Here is a 21,192-nt window from a genome sequence, read left to right on the forward strand (position 1 = left end):
TTTCTACCAACAAAAATGAATTAAAGAATAAAGAAACAATAAAGTCAACATCTTTTGTTTTTTAGGTCATCAGAAACGATATTAACATATACTTGTCTACTTGAAAATATAAAAAATAAAATTATGACTTTATATGAATATTCGTGCAAAAACTCCATTTTTTTATGGAGATTGTACATTCATCAAGAGAAAGCCGTGAGACGAGTATGTTCACACTGAGATTCCAAACCAAATCACCTGAAACTGATCAGCAGTCAAGAATTTTACTGCTATGATACTCTAATTGCCTTAGCAATAAGGAAAATTTTACTGCTTATATTTTTGTCTGCATTCTCAGTATCAATTACTGAGCAAACTTTTTTCTACTTACAAAAAGCAATATGTTAGCATTACTTAATAATCGTCTAAGAATGGGTTTTTAATTGGATTTTTTAATGTCAATTCAAACTAATCAAAAACATACCGTCACAACGTTATTACACGTTATGGGTTTAAAAACATTTTTATTTTATTGTTTTAGATTCCGATTAGAAGATCTGCAAAATTATTTGAATTTGTTCAAAACTTTAGAATCTGTATCATTTTTTTTTTTTATTATTCATATTATTTTTCTATGATTTTATTTACGGTTGTGGAGTCAGAAGACATAAGGTCCAACTGACTTCTAGAATTCTCAAAATTCTAATTTTTAGAATTACAAAACATACAATTCCTTAAAGATTTTTAATATTCAAACTGCTTGCGGATTCTGTCAAAATTAAAATTAAAAAATTGACTCCAACTCCTTGTATTCTTACCAGTTTGACTCACTCCACAAGCTTAGTTCTGGTCTCTTTAAAATCGAAGGTAAACAATTTTATGTGGTGTTTCTTACTACCCCCTCCTTTCTCTCATGAAAGTAAAAACATGACCCCTCCGTAAATAATTACAACCAATGTTCACATACCTACATCTAATAAGCAAAGTTTTTAGTGGCCACACACACTGACATCTTTCATATTAGCATGTGTGTATTTTAGATATATGATGTGTATATGTGAAAAAAAAAAAATAACAATATCTATATTGTGTGGATGTGTCGAAATCGATTTGCATTATGGTGCTTTTGAACTAATGAAGACTCAGAGTGAAGAAAAAAAATTTAAATGGGGGTGCGAAATAAAGATGGGTCAGGTGGTGGTGGTGGAGGAGGTCGGGTCGTTTGCTCCATCAGTTGTTGTTTTTTTCTTCACCTAGGTGTCTGCTGCATACAATCTGCATCCTGCCATGTGCTAATTGATAACTGAATCAAACAGTAAATTAAATCAATCTTTCACAGAGGATGTGTTGTTTGTCATCTCATGTCAACCCTCACCCCACGACACCATCTCCTTTTCTCACGTAAATGAACTCCCATCCTGACCGACCGACCAACCAACACCTCTCTAGGTTGAACTCCTCAAGTAATCTTGTTATTTTTTTTTCGTCACACGAAGAAAATCCTTCTTAGAGCCCAGAAACTATGGAACAAACATGTTTTTAATAAAAGCCAAAGGAAATAAATGGCAATAATCATAATGATTAATAATTATGATGCTAATAACAATTACGATGATACAGTAATGATAAAAATTATAATAATGTTAATCAAAATAAATCTGGACATGATCTACCCATTAGATTAATTCAGGTGTAGATTACTGAGAGGTGGAAGCTGTTAGCCATACTGTGAGCACTTGCAAGATGTTTGTACAGAAATATAGGGTGTTCCACAAGTCGCAAACACATTTGGATATTAAATATCCTCCAAATTATTAAGGATATAAAAAGCATGCCGATATATATATATAATCATTAATATTAAATTTAGCTTTAAAATGATGTCACTTTCATTTGACGTATGTATAGTTCAGTAGGTATAAAAGTCTTGAAATTTGTCCAAGACTTCTGGAACACCCTGTATTATCAAATGTGACATTATAAAATCTGCTTACACCTTTATTGGGGTCTGAGTATGAAGTATGCCTTTGGAGTAGACAAGTATAAGATGGTATCAATTTGTGAGAAAATCTTAAAAACAACAACAAAAAAGTACATATTGTAATATAATTGTTGCAAGCAAGTAATATACTGATTGCTAGTGATAACCGGTATGAAGAAAGCGTTCAAAATAATGAACAATCATTCACAATTCAGAGTAGAATCATATAAACTCTGAGGCAAGGTGATACTAGTTGTAAACGGACTAACAACAGAGCTCTTGGACGAATCTTCAAAATGCTTGAGTTTTGTGAAGGAAATTGGGGGATCGTCTTTTTTGTTTCTTACAACCCTTTTCTCAATGGAAAGACGTTGATAGTCATTCTCTACTATATCGTTATTGCCATGGAAGGTGTTTGAAAGAAATTTGTAGCAAGAACTCTTTTTGCTACCACAACGAAAAAAAATTTATTTCTTCCCCTGATTGACAAAATTTTCACAAGCAGAGCTTCTTTACAAGTGCTTCCCATCTATGTAATACATTACTATGAGGCTGCTTCTTTGCAGATTACAACATGGTTATCAATACTTTTTATTTCACCATATTATGAAACTCTTATGATTCTGTCTCCTTAAACGTCAATTATTATCTGAAGTTATTTTGTATAGTCTAATGTGTTTTACCTCATTCAAAAACTCATTATTCCTATTTACTTGCCTCCTCACGAGGGCAGAGTTAGATGCAAGGTCGGTTTTTAATGTGGGGAAAACCCAACTCCCCAAAAAGGGGCACTCTGGATAAGAACAAGAATAAAAACTGTCTCCGTCATGAAGCATTTCTCCTCCACTGACCGAAAACAGAAAAGGTGAAGTGCAGCGTCAGAACAGATGCTACACTTTGATCTTGGCCTAACGGTGTACTCAGGTGATAATCTTTAATCTGCATGGTTAAAAAGAAAAAGTTTTCCTTATTTATAATTACACTAATGTTTCATCATTACTGCCTATTATTGTTACAATTGAGAGAATAATACTAGTTTGATTACAATTTTTCAACTCAAAAACTCGACAGAAAATTCTGATAAGTTCATAACACTTTTCATGAGAACTAATAGATATATTCTTATATCAAATGTAAGGTGAGCGATGTTTGTTTCTCTAAGAGTTTTTTCATATACTTCAATAGCAACACAAAAGAAATGGTAAAATATACATCAGTTTTGAAATTGAGTTATGTTTGAAAAAATCTGTTCTAATTAGATATAATTGAACATACATAGTTAAGAGAGATGGGTGGTATGTATTTCTCTGGTCCTTCTCACTATGTTGATCTAAAATATATTTCTTAATGTTTTTCTTTTCTCTGAGCATAAAAAAATAAGGACTGATTCTTTATTCACCATGATTGTGTAATTTACATATGTGTGTCTGAACACATTAAAAAAACGTTTATAAATTATATATACAAAGTATATTATTTATAATAAATAATTCTATATAATAAAATATAAGAAAAGAGACATTATATTGAGTTATGCAAAAAAGATATCTAAATAAATGTCAGGTAGTGGTTGTGATCCAACTGGTCACAGGTACGTCTATATATATATATATATATATATATATATATATATATATATATATATATATATATATATATATAAAATGTGTGTGTGCGTGTGTTAGACATCCATTATAAAATAATCATATATGACTATCAATCATCACAAAGAATTAGGTTAAAATCCGGATTAGAATCCAGTCCCAATGAAATCTGTAAATTACGGGTGTAACATTCAAAACAGTGATAAACTGACACGGTTTCCATCCTCAAACTGTTTTTGTAATTTCCTCTGTTAAAATAAGCCTATCTCGACATCTATCTCAATTGGAGATATATTGTGTATTGCCTTCTATTTTCCTTTAATCCTATTATTATTATTATTATTATTATTATTATTATTATTATTATTATTATTTAAATATGACAATAGTAGTCTTGCTTGGACACATTTCAGTTGGTATCAGAAACCTGTTGTTGAATACCTTCTTAAATCTCTTAAATACATGTTTTAAAAATACTTAATTAGAAAAAGGAAAATGCTTATTGTCTCTCTCTCTTTCTTTGCACATGTGTCTTTTTTTTCAATTTCTATCCATCTGCTTTCAAATGTCTTGTTGATTCTTGATTTAATCAAGCAAGGGATGCTATTTTCACCTAATAATGAAGAGAGTTAAGCAATTAGATGTTTATTCAAGTTATATTTGGACTCTACATGAGGCAAGAAGGTGACCAGGAGGGAATTCCAAAGTCTAGCAGTTCGGTATCTTGGGATCTCTACAGTGAAGAGGTGGGATTTTGCTGCCTATTGAGTTAGTTGGAAGTATTTATATTGAGGGGAGGCAAGTGCTATGAGTTCATCAGAGTACATTCCATTAAAATACTTGCAAAGTACTTTGTCTATCAAATAGTCTGTAATGCTTCAATTTGAAACAACGTTTTCCAGGGTTGCACAATTGAAGAGCATAAGTTCTGACTCCGACTCCTAGGATTTCAAAATACCCGACTCCTTATTTTAAAATCTTCTAATATTCAGACTTTTAATTATTTTCTGATTAAAGAACATAACTTCAGCTCCTAGCATTCTTACAAGTCCGACTAACTCCAAAGTCTTAGTTTTCATCACTAAACTTGCAGAATGAATGCACATATCTCTGCATGATGATCTATCAGTTGTGGCAAAGTTTAAAATAGAATATTTATTGCTAAACAAAACCTGTCATGAACCATTGGGTAGTATTTGTTAAATATATGATTAAATTTATTATTTCTTGAATTTGACATCGGTTTTACAGGATTCACAAGTGAAAGTATTTCACAAAGTTAAACTACATTGTGATGTCATAATAGACCGTCTCTCTTCCTCCTTTTTTTCTCTTTTATTTATTTACATCATTCTATTCTTCCTAACATTTTTCTTATCATTCATACACCCTTCCCACCTTGATTATTCAAACCATTCAGGTATAGAGGACAAGTGTATGTGGTGACAAGCAAAGTTACAACATTCTTAGTTTTAGTAGTTTATTAGATCTAAGAATGTTGTAACCTTACTTGTCACCACATATAACCGAAGTTAAGCAACGTTAAGCCTGGTTAATACCAGATGGGTGACCATTTGGGAATTCTAGGCGCTGTATGTGTTCTCCGTTTATCTCAGCATTTGTCTCCAGTCGTCTTGTACATACACTTCACTTGCCACTGGTATTTAAGAATGTCAACTCAGGAGATGTATGGTTGGAGATTGCGCACCTCCTGACACAACAATTCCACGCGCAGGCACCTCTTCGTGGGTATCCATAGTCTGTTAAAGGCTGAACCAGCCCTAAAGTTTATTAGATCTCCCACACACCCTTTGGGTCACGAATGATCTAAATAAAATGTCATACCTGCCACCTCCGGTGTCTAAATGAGTAAATGACCTCATTTACTGTGCACAATGACAAGATAACAAACAAGACCCTCAAAGTCGATTGTATATAGATGAGTAGATTGAATGAATGCATCAGCGATATACATCCTTGTACGTTTTTTTTTTTTTTTTTTCATTTTTCATCTTTGATTCAATTGCTTCATTCATTGAAGTGCTTTTACACCTCCAATAATCGTAGAGAGTAAACACGCAGTTCGGAATCATCTACGATGTCAATGCTTTTAAAACCTCCTTCTTTTATTTATCTAAAAAAAAAAAAAAAAATATCCATCGCTTTCTTGCAGGAAGAGACGGGGCGCCATGATAAAGTCCCTCACGTCATTTATTAAGCATAAATAGACGGCATTAAGGTTATTTATGAGAAGAGACATATTTAAATCTTGTAAAGGATAATGTAATTTCTATTTGATCGCATTTTATATATATATATATATATATATATATATATATATATATATATATATATATATAATCATACTAAATGCATGTTAATCAATGTTTGTTTCCCTAAGGATTTTTTCTAGTATCCTTTAATAACACAAAATACGTATTAAAATATACTTCAGTTCTGGGATTGGGTTATGCTTGAAAAAAAAAACCCGTTTTAATTGTTCTAATTAGCTGTAATTCATAATTCTTTGAACATGTCACCTACCTCTCACTTAGCTATCTATGTATCTTGCCTCCGTTATCATTCTATTAATTCAACCACTTCCTAATATTTCTTAATGTCTTTGCGAGAATTCAGTGAAAGAATTTTTTTTCTTCAATCTCCTTATGTAATTTACACACGTATGTCTGTACACACTATAAACATGCATGGAAATTAGATGGTCAAATTATAAGAATAATAATACTTTAATATTATAATATTACTATGAATACACACAATATTGAAGAAAATATACTATATATAAATTTCATGTGTGTATAAATGAGTTCACTAGCTATTAATTAGCAATGAGTGACATTTGGACTATTTTGGCCACATCCAGGTCAGCAATGACAACCATAGCAATGGCATTATTTAAGTGAAATGGACTCTGATAAACATCAAATCCATTGTTTTGATTGGATAACAAGCAATTCATTTCACAATTTATTGTGAGATATATATATATATATATATATATATATATATATATATATATATATATAATTACTTTTTTTTTCATGTATCCACATCAAATGCTATAAAGAAATATAAATTGTATCGAGTTTGAGTATTTACTTCAACAATGCTTAATATTATGTGACTAGAGCTAAACATTAACTTATGAAACTCATTTTAGCCTGACGATTCCTCATGGGAATGAAACATGAACTTCTATGTAGCTTAATTGTGATAAATATATTTTCATAACTTATATATATATATATATATATATATATATATATATATATATATATATATATGAGAGAGAGAGAGAGAGAGAGAGAGAGAGAGAGAGAGAGAGAGAGAGAGAGAGAGAATTAATAAAATCAGCAAACATCTTGAGAATATATTAAAAAAACAAGCAAATTTATTATTCAAATTCTTTATATTTGTAAGATTGAGCATCCTTATGTTATTAGGATTTTCTTCTTATACCCTGGATACTATCCATTCTGATATCCATGAAACAATAACTGTGTGTGTGGTGGTGATAATTTTTATATTTATGGTCTCCTAATATGACTGTACATGTGTTGTAATATTTAAATGACTTACACTTGGAGCCGATCTTCTATTAATGTATTGGCATATTTGTATCCATATATCTATGTTTTGGTATTAAATGACTTCCAATATGTCATAAAACAATCTTAATTTTTACCCTTTTAGATCCCACGTTAATTAAATTCTTGCACTATTTCGAATTGTTCCTTCCTACTTCTCTGCCAATTCTACCTCCAAACTGCTACTTATTTACAACTTGTAATAGTTGCTATTATCACAAACCAACTCCAAATCATATTAATATGAGCAGGTTTTTCAAATCGCAATGATTGAAATGAACGAAACAAAGGATTAAGTATGCCTTCAGCAGCTTTCATAAACTGTTTACTTTTAATCGTCTTTCAACTTGTCTATAATGACGATTCTATGTGTGCGTGAGATAGTTTCCTCATTGTGTTTATAGTTACAATTGTTTGCACACTGTAACCTCAGGTGATATTCAGCTATCCTCAAATCTGCCTGGAACCTTGAATGAGCCTTACATTTTAATTTATGGAGAAGGAACATTCCTATTCTGCTCTCCATACATATTTACTAATATCCATCTTGAAGCCTTTCAATGATCAGCTTTTAGGTTTGTCCTCTTTACAGTATTTCCTACAATTTGAAATCATCTGTTGTAGACAATGCATGACGAGCTGAACGCCATGGCAGCTGATGCACAAATGGCACTGTGCATGCACAACTGAACTAAAAGCGAGGCCCATACTCATTTTCATATGTCTAAGCCTTGGGGGCATAAATTATGGTGAATAGTCTTGTGTGTGCAGTATTTGTTTCAGAGTCAGATTTCCACGCATCATTCATTACAGAAGAAGGAGAGGCGGAACAAGTAGGAGACAACCAAATTAAAAAACACAAACATAAGCTATCTCAGCATTATGGCTGAAGGAAGATTTGACCTAAAACTTGTACTGAAATATGACAGAGCAATGTCTATTGTAGATTTGTAAACTCTCAGGAGTACAAGTGGCTCCGAGCAATAACTGGAGTTATAAAGTGAAGGGCTGATGCTGTAACCTGTGGATGAAATAACACCACAGAGAATGTCTCACTTGGAAAAATGGTCCAAGAAACAATAGGCGCAGTAAAACAAAGTGATCCTTCATAGGGCTTATGGTGTGGGAATGAACAAGACGGCAATATATGGGTACACATGTTCTCTGTTGACCAATGTGCTCCTGGAACATAATGATGTTATGTTCAAAGATGCATGTTGGCTGCAGTCCATGAACAACACTCTGCACTTTAACTTGGCTGAGGTTGATGCAACACTAAAGACAATCTGAGATTATAATGGAAGTGAAAAAATCATACACTTAACAACAGACTCAATAAGTATGTATCACTGGCTAGTGGACATGCTCAGTGGAAAGACCAAAGCTCACAAGGTAGTTATTAAAAATGATAAAGTCCTTGGTGGATGAGTATGAACTGTCTATAGATGTTGCTCTGATCCCTTGAGCCAGAACTTGGCAGATCCGATAACTGGGGTATCACAAAGGTAGCTCGAGAGAATAAAAATTGCCACTGAGCCTGTACCTCTTACCTATGCTATGAAGAGTGATGAAATTAAAAGTAGTCAGATCGTAGAAGTACATAAGAGTAGCGGACATTCAGGCATCTCATGTACAGCATATTTCGCTTGGTGAGTTTGGCTAATGATTACCGAAGCTGATGTGAGGTCAGCTATATGTGAAGAATGTCAGATGATTGATCCAGCTCCAGTTCATTGGACAAAATGGGATTAGCGGTAAAAGCTAATTGGCAAAGGCTGGGAATAGATATAACTCACTATAACGGCAAACACTTTCTGATGGTTACTGATTATGGTTCAGCACATTTTACCATTTGGTAGCTGTTGTCTCGGCAGGACTCCAGAAACAGCACTCAGCATCTTGAATCAATATTCTTCAAGTGTGGCCCATCGCAGGAACCACTTTCTGAGGAAGACACTGCATTTACTAGTGGGGAATTCAAGGATTTTTCTGCCAGTTGAGGAGTGCACCTGCAGTTTTGGTGTCCCCAAGTGCCACTGGAGTATTAACTGGATTGCAGCTAGAAAGGGGTCCTCTGCTCAGGAAGCAGTGGATTGATACAACATCGCATTCAAGGACGATACATCATCATTGAGTGCACCTGCCAACAAGCTCTACAGACATGAGTCTAGGATAAGGAATATCAACCCAGTGCCCACGTCATCAGTCTCCACACAAAACTAGTATTGTCTGGGTGACCCAGTATGGGTCAAGCTGCCTCATTATCAATCCACGTCCAAGTTCCAAGAAGGCACAGTAACAGAGGTGATCAGCCCACAAGCTGTTATTGTGGATTGTGTCTTGCACCATGTTAAGGATGTGTAACCCCAGACAAATACCATCCTGTTTATCAGAGCAGATGAGGAGATTTCAGAGGACACTGGGTATATCACACTGTTTCATTGACAGGCAACACAAAATGGAGAAACCTCAGAAATAATTGTGCGATGAACCACGCACTAGAGATTACCAGCACGACCTTGCACATGATAAGAGATCAGTGTAGACAATGCATGACGAGGTGAACATCATAACAGTCGACACAGAAATGGTACTGTGCATGCATGACTGGACTAAAAGCGAAGCACATACTCATTTGCATATGTGTATACCTCAGGGATATAAAAGATGGTGATTTTTCTTGTGTGGGTAGTATTTATTTTAGAATTGGAGAGATTCCCACGTGTCGTTTGTTTTAAAAGAAGGAGAGTAGGAGGCAACCAAAACAAAAAACTTAAGCACGTCCATCTCTCTTTCTCTCTCTCTCTCTCTCTATATATATATATATATATATATATATATATATATATATATATATATATATATATATATATATATATATATATATATATATATATAGTGTGTGTGTGTGCATATCTGTGGAATGGTTAGTATATGGAATTAGTATATAAGCATGAAACAAATTAGTTAAGATAATGACAGAGATATATCTCTAAAGATAATCGATATTCCGGTAGTAAACCTGACATTAATTTGTAGCAGATCAAAGATGGAATATAGGTAGCTTTAGAGATGTCTGTGTTATTATGTTAACTAATTTGTTTACATACTTATCCATTAATTTCACTTATCATTCCATTTTGTCTGAAATTTTATTCCATGTTTAAAACTTTCTTATATATACTTTATATGCATATATGAATGCCAGTATTTGTGTGCTGTAGAAATCTATATATTAACGAGTAGAACATTTCAATAAGGGTCAAAATTTTCTTCATCTCCATCTGGAGGTCACTAGGGGTAATCATCAGTTAGACCCATAAAATAACTGAAATAAATTAAAGTAAGGAAACGAAATTCATTTGTTAAAAGTAGATTTTGTTTCATGAAACAAAAATAAAATTAAACAAATTATCTTAAGAGTTTATTCATATTTTAAAGAAAAGTAAAGAAAAAAATGCTGACATTTTTGTTTTTCAGTCAACAGTACATTGTGATTAACAGTTTCTTGCATTCGATTTTAATTCGAACACAACATTCGAAACTACATTATCTTATGCTGTTGACTACCTATAATTTTTTTTACTTAGATCTACATATGCTCTATCACAGGTGTTGAGCACTTTCTTAATAAATTATATAACTGTGTGTGCGTGTGTGTGTAATAGACCATTTTGGTGAACTCTTTATGAAAGTTTTTTGTCTATGGATTTTGTGTTCTTTCCATGTGGGTAAAAATGACTCATTCATAAACATACCGGCCAATGTCCAATAATGAAAAAGAGAGGAGGTCTGTATTGTTTGTGGAAAGAAGGTATCAGGAGTATATGGTGTAGGGCAACAAAATTCGCTCATGTCTGCTTAACCTCAATTGGTGTCCATGAGTCAAACCCAGTAGCCATTCATTGTTGTAGCCAACACAATCTGCTTAATCCAATTTATACTTTTCACAATTTGTCTATTTTCTTTCATCCTTTTCTCTCTAGAGTTGGGAATCAATGCAAACTCTAGTCAGTCTGAGTTGAGTCTGTGTATCATTCATTTTTCAGTCTGTTATTCTTTATACAAAAACCAAAAAAACTACTCATCTACAGTGGCTGAAAGTTCATAATTAAGAATTTTTAATTATCCATTTTCTACTGAAATACTGAATAGATCGTTGTCACTTGAACAATTCTGAAAACTGGAATTAAATCATAATGATTTTGCATTTATTTTTAATGGAGAAATAATAGTTAATTCATGATTCTTTTTGACCATTTCAAAACACATTTTTTCTTGATAATAAATTTAAAATGTTTTCTATCAAAGTTAAATAAAAACAAAATCATAAAAATTGTTCATTTCAATTATTTCTTCATATTTTTCTTTTCAAATCAAACCAAAACGGCTTGCATCCATAAGTAAAATATCCACAAAACACTTGAAAAAACATTCACTGATGAATTCTTATTTTTTTGTCAAGGAAAGCACAGGTATGACTGTATCCAAAATGTAGTTATTTTAATTGATAAATATATCAGACTCCTATCCTGGTAATTAACGAGTGAGAGTGAGATTGCTTGACTAGTAACACTGTTGTGACTATTCTTGCTTATATAGCAACTACTATGAAATATTCAATGTTATACTGTAGTAACTAAAAGTATTAACAATCACCTGGGTAATATTACGATTCTTATAAACCAAATTTACCATTTTGTATGGTTTTAAACATTTTGTGTTTATTGAAAAGTTTCATTAGCTTCACTTTATTTTTTATTGACTTGTGTGTATTTATAGTTTATTCCTCACAAACTCTAAACATTTCTGATTTAAAAACATACATACAATTTATGCCATAATCAGGGCTATTGTTTTGTTAATTATGATTTCAAACTACAAAAATAATTATTTGACTTTAACGTCCATGTTTTTTTTTTAAATATAGCAAATTTAATATAACATTGAACAATGGCAATAATTTTTTTTAATATTTATTTTCTGAGAATTGTATCATAAATGAACGTCATCAAAAAAGAATGTTGAGTAGTTGGTTAAATCCGATAGTCACAACAATGTTGTAAGCATGGAAGGCCAGTGAAAAAGAAAGAAAAGACACGGCTAAAGTTTGCCGGCGAAGAGACACTAATAAAACCATTATGAAAGTGAAAAAAGGGGAAATAGAAAAATATTAAGTTACCATTCATATATTACTATTTACATAACTTAATATTTTCCCCTTTTTTCTTTCTTTCTTCCTTACCATTTTTATTAGCAGTCTTTTCGCCCAAACTTTAACTGTGTTTTTTTTTTTTGTTTTCTTCTTCTTCAGTGACCTCTACATGCTTATAACAGTTCTGTGACTTTGTCTATTTTTCCAGATTTAACTGACTATTGGACATATTCTTCTCTGATGAGGGGCCACGAAAGAAATTACTCAGAAGGTAAATATTAAAAGACGTTCACATTGTTTACTGTCATTTTAACATTTCTTTTATACACAGAAATACTTAAACATTTTTTTTATTTTTTTTATTTCATCTCCTTTTGAATCTACTTGTCTTTTGAGAAATAGTATTTTTGATGGAGAACAAAAATTTAAGAAACAAAATAAAAAAAATAGAGCAAGTCCGTTATTGGTTCTATTTTCAAATATCTCTTTTACACACACACTTACCCTAATTCACTCTTTTTTTATTAACACCGACTTCTCGATCTGTCATCATTATCATCACTATAACTACACGTCACTATCAGCAATAAACGCATAGCAGTGCTTATTAAAGTCATAAATGACATGTAATTCCAGGTGTCAGTAATTTTTCTTATTTTTAATGCGACTAGGGATTTTTATCCTGGGCCCCTAAAATTAACAGAGACTAGACCATTATTATAATGATCTGGTCCCTGTTGATTTTGTGGTGGTAGTTCACCCTCCCAGGCTTTGCCTTCTCTCTTTGAGAAAGGGTTAGTCTATTGCTAATCACCTGGGGTGACCTCACTGGAGAATGCCAACGAGGCAGCGCAGGAACTTTTTGCAGGTTAGAGTGCCCCATCCTCTGCAGTGCTTACTTTTCAATCCCACTTTCTGACCCTGGTGTCTAAGTTCTTGCAGTGGGAGAAAACTAAATACCTTCTCTTATTTTCAATGAGTCAATCTTTCTACCTTGACACAAGCATTTTCTTTGTTTGTTTTTTTAAATCTTATTCGTTTTATTCTTATACTAAGTTTACTGTGAGAAAAGTATGAATCCTAATCTTTTTTCTAGCTCTGGGTAAAATATCGACGTGCTTTCAATCATATACAATCAATAGTTTATGATAGGTGTTGTGCTTTAGCATTAAATCTACCTCAAACTAAGTTTGCACCAAAACGTCTTGCATGTTAGCAAACAATTTTTACAAATCGGAAGCATTTTCCAAGTTCTTTCATTAAGTGAAATTCTTCCTTTAGATTTAAGACTCATTGCTCTGCTGTAGCTTTTGCCAAGCAAGTCCCTAAAGCGAGACATACACTAGGCTCGCTGTTATTTAATAACATCTTTAAACTGTAGTACAAAAGTGTAGCATCAATATGGATAATGAAGACACAAATTCTGTAACAACTTTTATCGAACACATCTTAAAAGTAAGTTTTATAAATTGCTGATTAACGCTTGTTTCAGAAAAAACAATTCCTACACAAGGAATTACGAGGGGTGTGCAATAAGTAATGCCCCTGATCCACTTCCCATAGCAGTAGAGCAATGAAACTTGGCACAGTTATTAGTCTTTCTCTACATAGGAACCACCCAGAGTTATGCATTTCTCCCATCGTTTGATGCAGCTCTGGAGACCGTTTTTGTAGAACACCCCAGGTTGGTCCTCCAACCACGACGTGACTTCAGAAATCAAGGCTGCATCATCTAGGAAACGCTTTCCTTTCAAAAACAACTTCATGGCTGGGAAGAGGTGAAAGTCAGAGGGTGCAAGGCCAGGAGAGTAGGGAGAATGGGGAAGGATTTCATAACCACATGCCCATGCTTCTGATCTGATGACATGCGAGTTGTGGACCGGAGCGTTGTCCATCAGGAGGAAGGTACCTTTGCTGATCTTGCCCTGCCTCTTGATTTTGATAACTTCCTTTAATTTCCTCAAAAGTGAAGCATAATAGGCTCCTGTAATTGTGGTACCCTTTGCTAGGAAATCTGTCATCACTACTCCGTCCTGGTCCCAGAAGACTGTGAGCATGACCTTGCCAGCGGAGGGCTGCACCCTTGCCTTCTTTGGAGGTGGTGAGTCCAAGTGCTTCCACTGCATTGACTGGACTTTGGTCTCTGGATCATAGTGATGGACCCAGGTTTCATCCTGTGTAATCAGTCTTTTGGAAAAACTTTTACTCATTTTCTTGGGACATCTCCAAATTCATCCTCGAGCACTCAACGTGTTCTCGCTTCTGGAATGGTGTGAGCAACCTGGGAATCCATCTGGCAGACACCTTATGCATATGCAAATGGTCATGAATGATAGTTTCCACAGAGTCTGTACTAATCTTGACATCTTGGGCTATTTGGCGAATAGTAATGCGGTGATCTTCCAAAAGGGCAGCCTCAACTTGACGGACAGATGCCTCATCAATGGCAGAGGGGGGGGGCGACCAGGTCTGGGAGCTGTTTTCACAGACCTCTGGCCATGTTTGACTTTACGATACCAGCGTTTTACAAGCTCATGATGGGGCATTATCACCATAAGTTTCTTTCATTTCATCAAAAGTCTCCCGTGATGTGTGTCCTTTCAAATACAAAAACCGGATCACTGCTCGACATTCAACAGGCTCCATTTCACACCTGACTCAGTTCAAACACCTGTAAAACAGAAACCACAATTAGTTCAGAGCTGTAATTTGCCATATAACCCATAGAGATATAAATCATTGCACAAACAAAATTTCAGCTAGATCAGACAATTGGAAGTTGGTCAGGGGCATTACTTATTGCACGCCCCTCGTAAACGCAATCACAAATTGCACCTTTCTTTATTTGGAGTTGCAAAGAGACGTCCGGGTCGTCTTGAAACAATACTGGGATAGAGAAAGAGTTTGTTTTCTTCAGCATTTTCTTTCTAGACACAACCTACTTAATCCATAGCTAGAGGGACGATATCGTGTATTAATGAAGTGCTATAACAGCTCCAATAGGCGTGTGTGTGTGTGTGTGTGTATATATATATATATATATATATATATATATATATGCACACACACTTGAAAAATGTAATCATCCATTGAGTCCAGGCTATATTGTTTGAATCAGTAAAAACAAAGTTTGCAAAGCCAATGAAATATTGAAAAACGATTAAACCCTAAATTAGTCTTTATGTTATTATATATATATATATATATATATATATATATATATATATACACACACACAGAGCTATTAGTTAAATAGTATTAATACTATTAATGATATTCCTTACTGTTTATAAGGAACTATTCCTATTTTTTTTATTCTATCCTTTCTTTATATATATATATATATATATATAGAGAGAGAGAGAGAGAGAGAGAGAATGGCAGAAATAAGTGACCATATAGAATTACTGGGGGGGGGATCAAAACTATAATGAGAGAAGGTGAACCTGATAGATGGAAAGTAAGAGGTGTATCACTTTAGTGAATTACTGTTAATTAGAACAATTAAGATAGTTTTTTCAAACATAACCCATATCCAAAGGTGAGGATTATTTTAGTATGTATTTTCATGTGATTTTAGGGAAAATCCCTATGACAACAAACGTTGATTAACTAAGTATAATAATAGTGTGTGTGTGTTTGTTTATGTACTTTTAGAATCATGGTCAACAACACATGGTGATAAGTTTGAAGAATTCAAAGAAACTGCCAACACCATGTGCTGTTAACAAACCGGTATTTACTCTAGGTGGGTTAAACCAGCTTCCTCCTTTGGAGGAAGTTTCTAGGGAATGTCAAATTTACTAGCAGTCCCTAGTCACACATATATCCCAGTCATAGGGAATGACAACGTTAGGCTTTTGTATCTGATACAGACCAGACTCAGTGTTGCTTAACTTTAGTGATCTAATGAGAATCGGTGTGTTAACATGATTACGCTATACTATTGACTGTCTCTTAAATGAAAATATAAGCTCTATCACCAATATTGAATACACTATAAATATAGTATAACTAGTACACTTATATTAATTATAGGTTTAATGTTTTATGAAACATATAATGCTACTTTCTTAATTGATTCCTCCACTATTGTGACCTTGTGTTTAACTATGATTAGACAAATGTAGAAAGTTTCATGAATATTTGCTAAACAAAAGAAAATTTTTTAAATTGCTTTGTCAGTTTTGTATGTGATGACAAAGTTTGATAAAGGGCAATTAAGTTCCCTTGCACTAATATTTTTAGGAAAGGTATGAACCTATCTAAGACCCCCTCCACTTCTTAAAAAAAGAATATTGAGTAAAATGATATAGGAGTAGAGAAGATCCTAAAACTTTAGTAGGGAAACTAACCTGTGCAAAGGAAAAGTAAACTTTGGATTAGTTACACTATTTTACAAATAACTACTTGTTATGGATTCCATAATGATATGACTGTAGTTTTATACTCCTCCTACTCAAGAAAAGTGCGTAGGAGTAAAACAAAATAGTACAGTAAACATCATTTTAAACAATAAAAACGACTATGAAATGAACCTACTGAAGTTCCTTTTATTGTCACTATTTTTAACTACATAGTTTTTGAATCATATTAACCCTACATTAGTGACACTTGATTTCTTAAGACCCATACTATTATCCAAAATAAGTCTACCACTGACACCATAAAAATAATTGAAATCTGCAAATCTACCACTGCTGGTACTGTCCCCCCACCCATAGGCTCCATTTTTCCTCACCCACCTAACATCCCATTCTTAGCTACTAATAACTATCGCAACTTGCACTTCCAGTTCCCCCCCTCCACACATATAACGACTTTAACAGCATCAACCACCACCCAACCATTTCTCCACCAATTTTCATCCTGTGACTACCGCAGTTGCAAGCATCGCGCATACGCATTTCAACTGTAGAGCACTGCGTTACAATTGCTGTACACAACCTTTTGCGGCAGTGCTACTGTACTAACTGCTACAGTCCCACTCTAACTCTATTTGCAGGCATCTTGCAATCCCAAGCTTTATAGGACAACTAATGGATTCATTCAATACATTATCCCATTAGCTTATAAACTCAATGCCTAAAGATTCAAACCATTTCAACTAGTGTACAGCAGCCTTGTTCTTCTTTGTTTTCGTGATGTAATTTTTTTTTTCATTTTTGTAAACTTCTTTTAAATGAGTTTTTTGTTCAAGGCTTTCTTCTACTTTAAACCCATAAGAGGGAGTATTAATTCTACTCTAAGTTTTATTTCAAGTAGTCATCTTTCAGAGTGATTTTTAAAAAACATTCTTTATTCAACTACATATTAATATTAATGATAGACATTCTTTTTGTTTCTTCATTTTTAAATTTAAATTTTCTTTTATATATTGTAGCATTTAACCATATCTCATCTTGCAGCCACTAAAATTCAAAAATATTTTAGCTTATATGTGCGTGTGTGTTATGGGTGAAGCAGTCTGGTAGCTGAAATAATGTTTTCCATGTAGCGTAAAGCAATACTCATCTATAAAATGAATTAAGTTCTCTTGGGTTGCTAAAAATATAGAATACAAATAAAAGAAAAAATATAAATCATTATAATTTATTCTATCAGCGGCTAGTTTGTTGGCATGGCAGTATAATACCTAACTACGATGATCATAGTTGCAGTTTCGAATCTCAGCATGAATATGCTGAGTGTATCTAGCCACACTGATAAATCATAAACAGCAAAACAATTGTCTGTAGATGACTAATATATATATATATATATATATATATATATATATATATATATATATGAGAGTAATGGAAAAAGTTATTCCGAACTATATGGATTTTTTTTACTTTGTCTTTATTTTTAAAAGACTTTATCAGAAATGGGTGAAAAATGTTTTTTCTAATTTTTACAAAAAATGATGTATATATGAATATACATTTTGTCAAAGATAACTGACATGCTTGAGGCTATAAAAGTCAATTTTTCTTTTTCTCTAAATTAAAGATTCACTCTTTTTTATTTGCGTCTCTCTCTTCCTCATTCTCTTTTTCATTATATTTCTGTTTTTCTTTCAATTCTTTTCTTTTTCATTCTCATATTTCTGACCTTTTTTTTCTTCCTTTCCTGGTTTATTACATATTCTCTTCTATCTTTCTAATCTATTTCCTCTTTTTCATTTCTCTTTCCTATTCTATTTGTTTCATTCTTACACTCCTTCCTCTTCCATTCCTCTCTCCCCACACACTCTTTTCTGTTCTCTTGCTCTCTGATATCTATTTTCTGTTTTCTCTCTCTCTCTCTCTCTCTCTCTCTCTCTCTCTCTCTCTCTCTCTCTCTCTCTCATTCGCCCCTTGTAGAGTGTTTCAGAATGAATAAATGAATAAAAATAACACTTTATTCTTATTTCTGCTCTTTGCAACAATCCAAGATTTTCATCCTTTTTCTTTTTTAAATTTATCATTTTATTTCCCCGCCTCAACCTCACAGTTCAAGACCTCCTACTTTTTTTACATTACTAAAACTGCAGATACTTTCGTTTCATCTCTCTCTCTCTCTCTCTCTCTCTCTCTCCATGCAACTTGCCCTTCATTCAAGCAGATCTTATGACCTATCGCATCCAACTTATTAGTCGGAGACAACTTTTCCTAATCATTAGTGGAACTACTGAAGCATACAATTCTAAATTAGGATCACTATTCCAGAGCCATTCTTTCACCAAACTAGGAAAATTTTCCTGATTTTTCCTTTTCCTCTCTCTCTCTCTCTCTCTCTCTCTCTCTCTCTCAAAGAAGACCAAAGTTTGATCTTGAGAGCGAGAAAAAGACAAAAAAAAATCAAACATACCATTTTTTTCTGAAAAATACATATTAAAAAGTTTCATTGTTTCTTTTGAATGTATTTTAAGAAAGAGCAGAAACTCTTTGGGATATTATGCTATCTGTAGATAAGTGAATCCTTTGAAAATAATAATTTTTTTTATCATTTAACTATTATTACAATTTACTATTTAGGACTTTTCAGTAGATTTATGTGATCTTTTGTCTTTTAGATGAAGTCTGCTAAAGATAAAATTACAAAAAAAAGACAAGGGTTGAAAGGGGTTTTACTCTTACAATTAGTCTGCTACAAACATTTGGACAAGAATGTCATATATATTTGACGATATTATCTTCTATGAAGTTGATCTATGTTGAAATCAACTTCTTTGTGCGTGTGTGTGTGTGTAGCTGGGAGTGATATACAGTTCTCTCCATTTTTACCATGGATCATCAAACTGGTTTTGAATTCAAATGGATCTATTATATACAAACTCTGCGAAAAGTTATGAAGACCCCCCCCCCAATGAATAAATTATTGATTCCACCTAAAATTACATTCTGTGAATCTGATCCATGTTATATTCTGTGGAGCTGATTTATTTTAAACCTGTTAAAACTCAGTCTCATTGTATTCTATGGGTTCAGCCGGCGTTGTGCTCGTTGTACTTTATAAGGCCAATCTATAAATCTTATTTTCTTCAACGATCATTTGTTCATAAGTGAATGAACGGAGAAAGTTTTTTTCGTAATTCTGTTCGGATCTGAACCAAATAAAATTATTCTTTTGATCATTTTCACTATTTATCCAGTCTCAAAAACTTACCAAATTGTTCGGTTCGGTACTAAATAATAAAAAAAAAAAACATCTTGTCGTTGAAATTGTGCATTTTTTTTTTATGCAAGAAACAAAAACTCTTTCAAAAGGCAATCTGTTATGAGTTTTCTAAAATGAAAATAAAAATAAAAACAGTATAAAGCTAAAAGGTTACTATCGGCATTTAATATCTTTTGGGCCCACATACAGAAAATGGCAATGCATTTTCCTTATTGGACCAGTTTTGTATTTTAGGTTTTTAAGTTTACATACAAAGAATTTTCTACTCCTTAAAATATGAAAGATTTTTATTCTTTGTATATTTGATAATGTTTAATCCTATTTATTTATTTATTTGCGGACTGTTATTCTCATCTTCATAGTTGCTGTTGTTTGACCATGTTTCGACCAACTAATCCTCTGGCCTTCTTCAGATGATTAACCAGGACAGGATAAAAATGCTGAGTCTTGTAACTGTATCTTCAGTAATTACCGCCTTCCATGGTTGTTGTTGTTTTACTCTGTTTTCGCCAACTAATCCTCTGGTCTGCTTTGGATAGGATTAAAACCACTATCTTCAGACAATGCTCACCTGGAACCATAGAGACTCAATGCCTCTATCCATTGCGCCACAGGCCTGAAGGGTGATCAGGGTTGGATTTTTTGGCCTTTGTTATTATCTGGTCTTTCATTGTCGTGTCCATACCAATACAAATAATATATAATGCTCAATCCTGTTAAATAAAAGGAACCTTAACTCCTTTTTTTTCTTGCCTATTTAAAGGAGCAAAAATTGGTTTTAGGATTAGCTCTTAATTTTTTACATAAAAAAATCACTTTTAGTTTTGTTTTAGAAGTATGGGTGGGAGTGGTTAACGTTTACTTTTTTCCTCTGTAATAGCATCTCTTTCATTTTCAATACACTAATTATAACACATCTATACACTAGATGACAATCTGTTCCCATACAAATAGTTGGCAACAGACAATGTTTTTTTTGGGGGGGGGGGGGTAATTTACAGCCAGAAGAAGAGTAAAGAACACTGCTGTCAATTCAATGAAGATGAAGACAGCAAGGGGGAGGACAAGGAAATAAACTGTGTATTCTTTTCTAAGGTTTCTGACAATGGTAGAAAATGCTGTTTACTCTAACTAAAACAACATTCTACTAGAAAAAAAATCTAAAGAGAAAATAAAATCATAAGACAACATAGCATTAGTGTTTTTATTTATTTTTATTCC

The 21,192-nt window shown here is 33.2% G+C and overlaps 1 protein-coding gene across 23 annotated transcripts in view; it reads left to right on the plus strand.

The window, feature by feature from the left end:
* LOC145277031 (one cut domain family member 2-like) overlaps positions 1-21,192 on the plus strand; it is a 590,906-nt gene that overhangs the window by 341,529 nt on the left and 228,185 nt on the right. For 14 of the 23 annotated variants that reach the window (XR_013868089.1, XR_013868091.1, XM_080128649.1 and 11 more), the window contains one exon: positions 12,536-12,598. The exons of the other annotated variants lie outside the window; for them this stretch is intronic. Coding sequence is in view for 12 of the 14 variants with exons in the window: in XM_080128649.1 (XP_079984775.1) it covers positions 12,536-12,598 (63 nt within the window). In the remaining 2 variants the exon portion in view is untranslated. The remainder of the gene's footprint in view (positions 1-12,535; positions 12,599-21,192) is intronic. 23 annotated transcript variants of the gene reach the window in all.

Source organism: Euprymna scolopes, chromosome 5 (assembly GCF_053919585.1).
Source record: "Euprymna scolopes isolate OS-2025 chromosome 5, ASM5391958v1, whole genome shotgun sequence".
NCBI lineage: Eukaryota > Metazoa > Mollusca > Cephalopoda > Sepiida > Sepiolidae > Euprymna > Euprymna scolopes.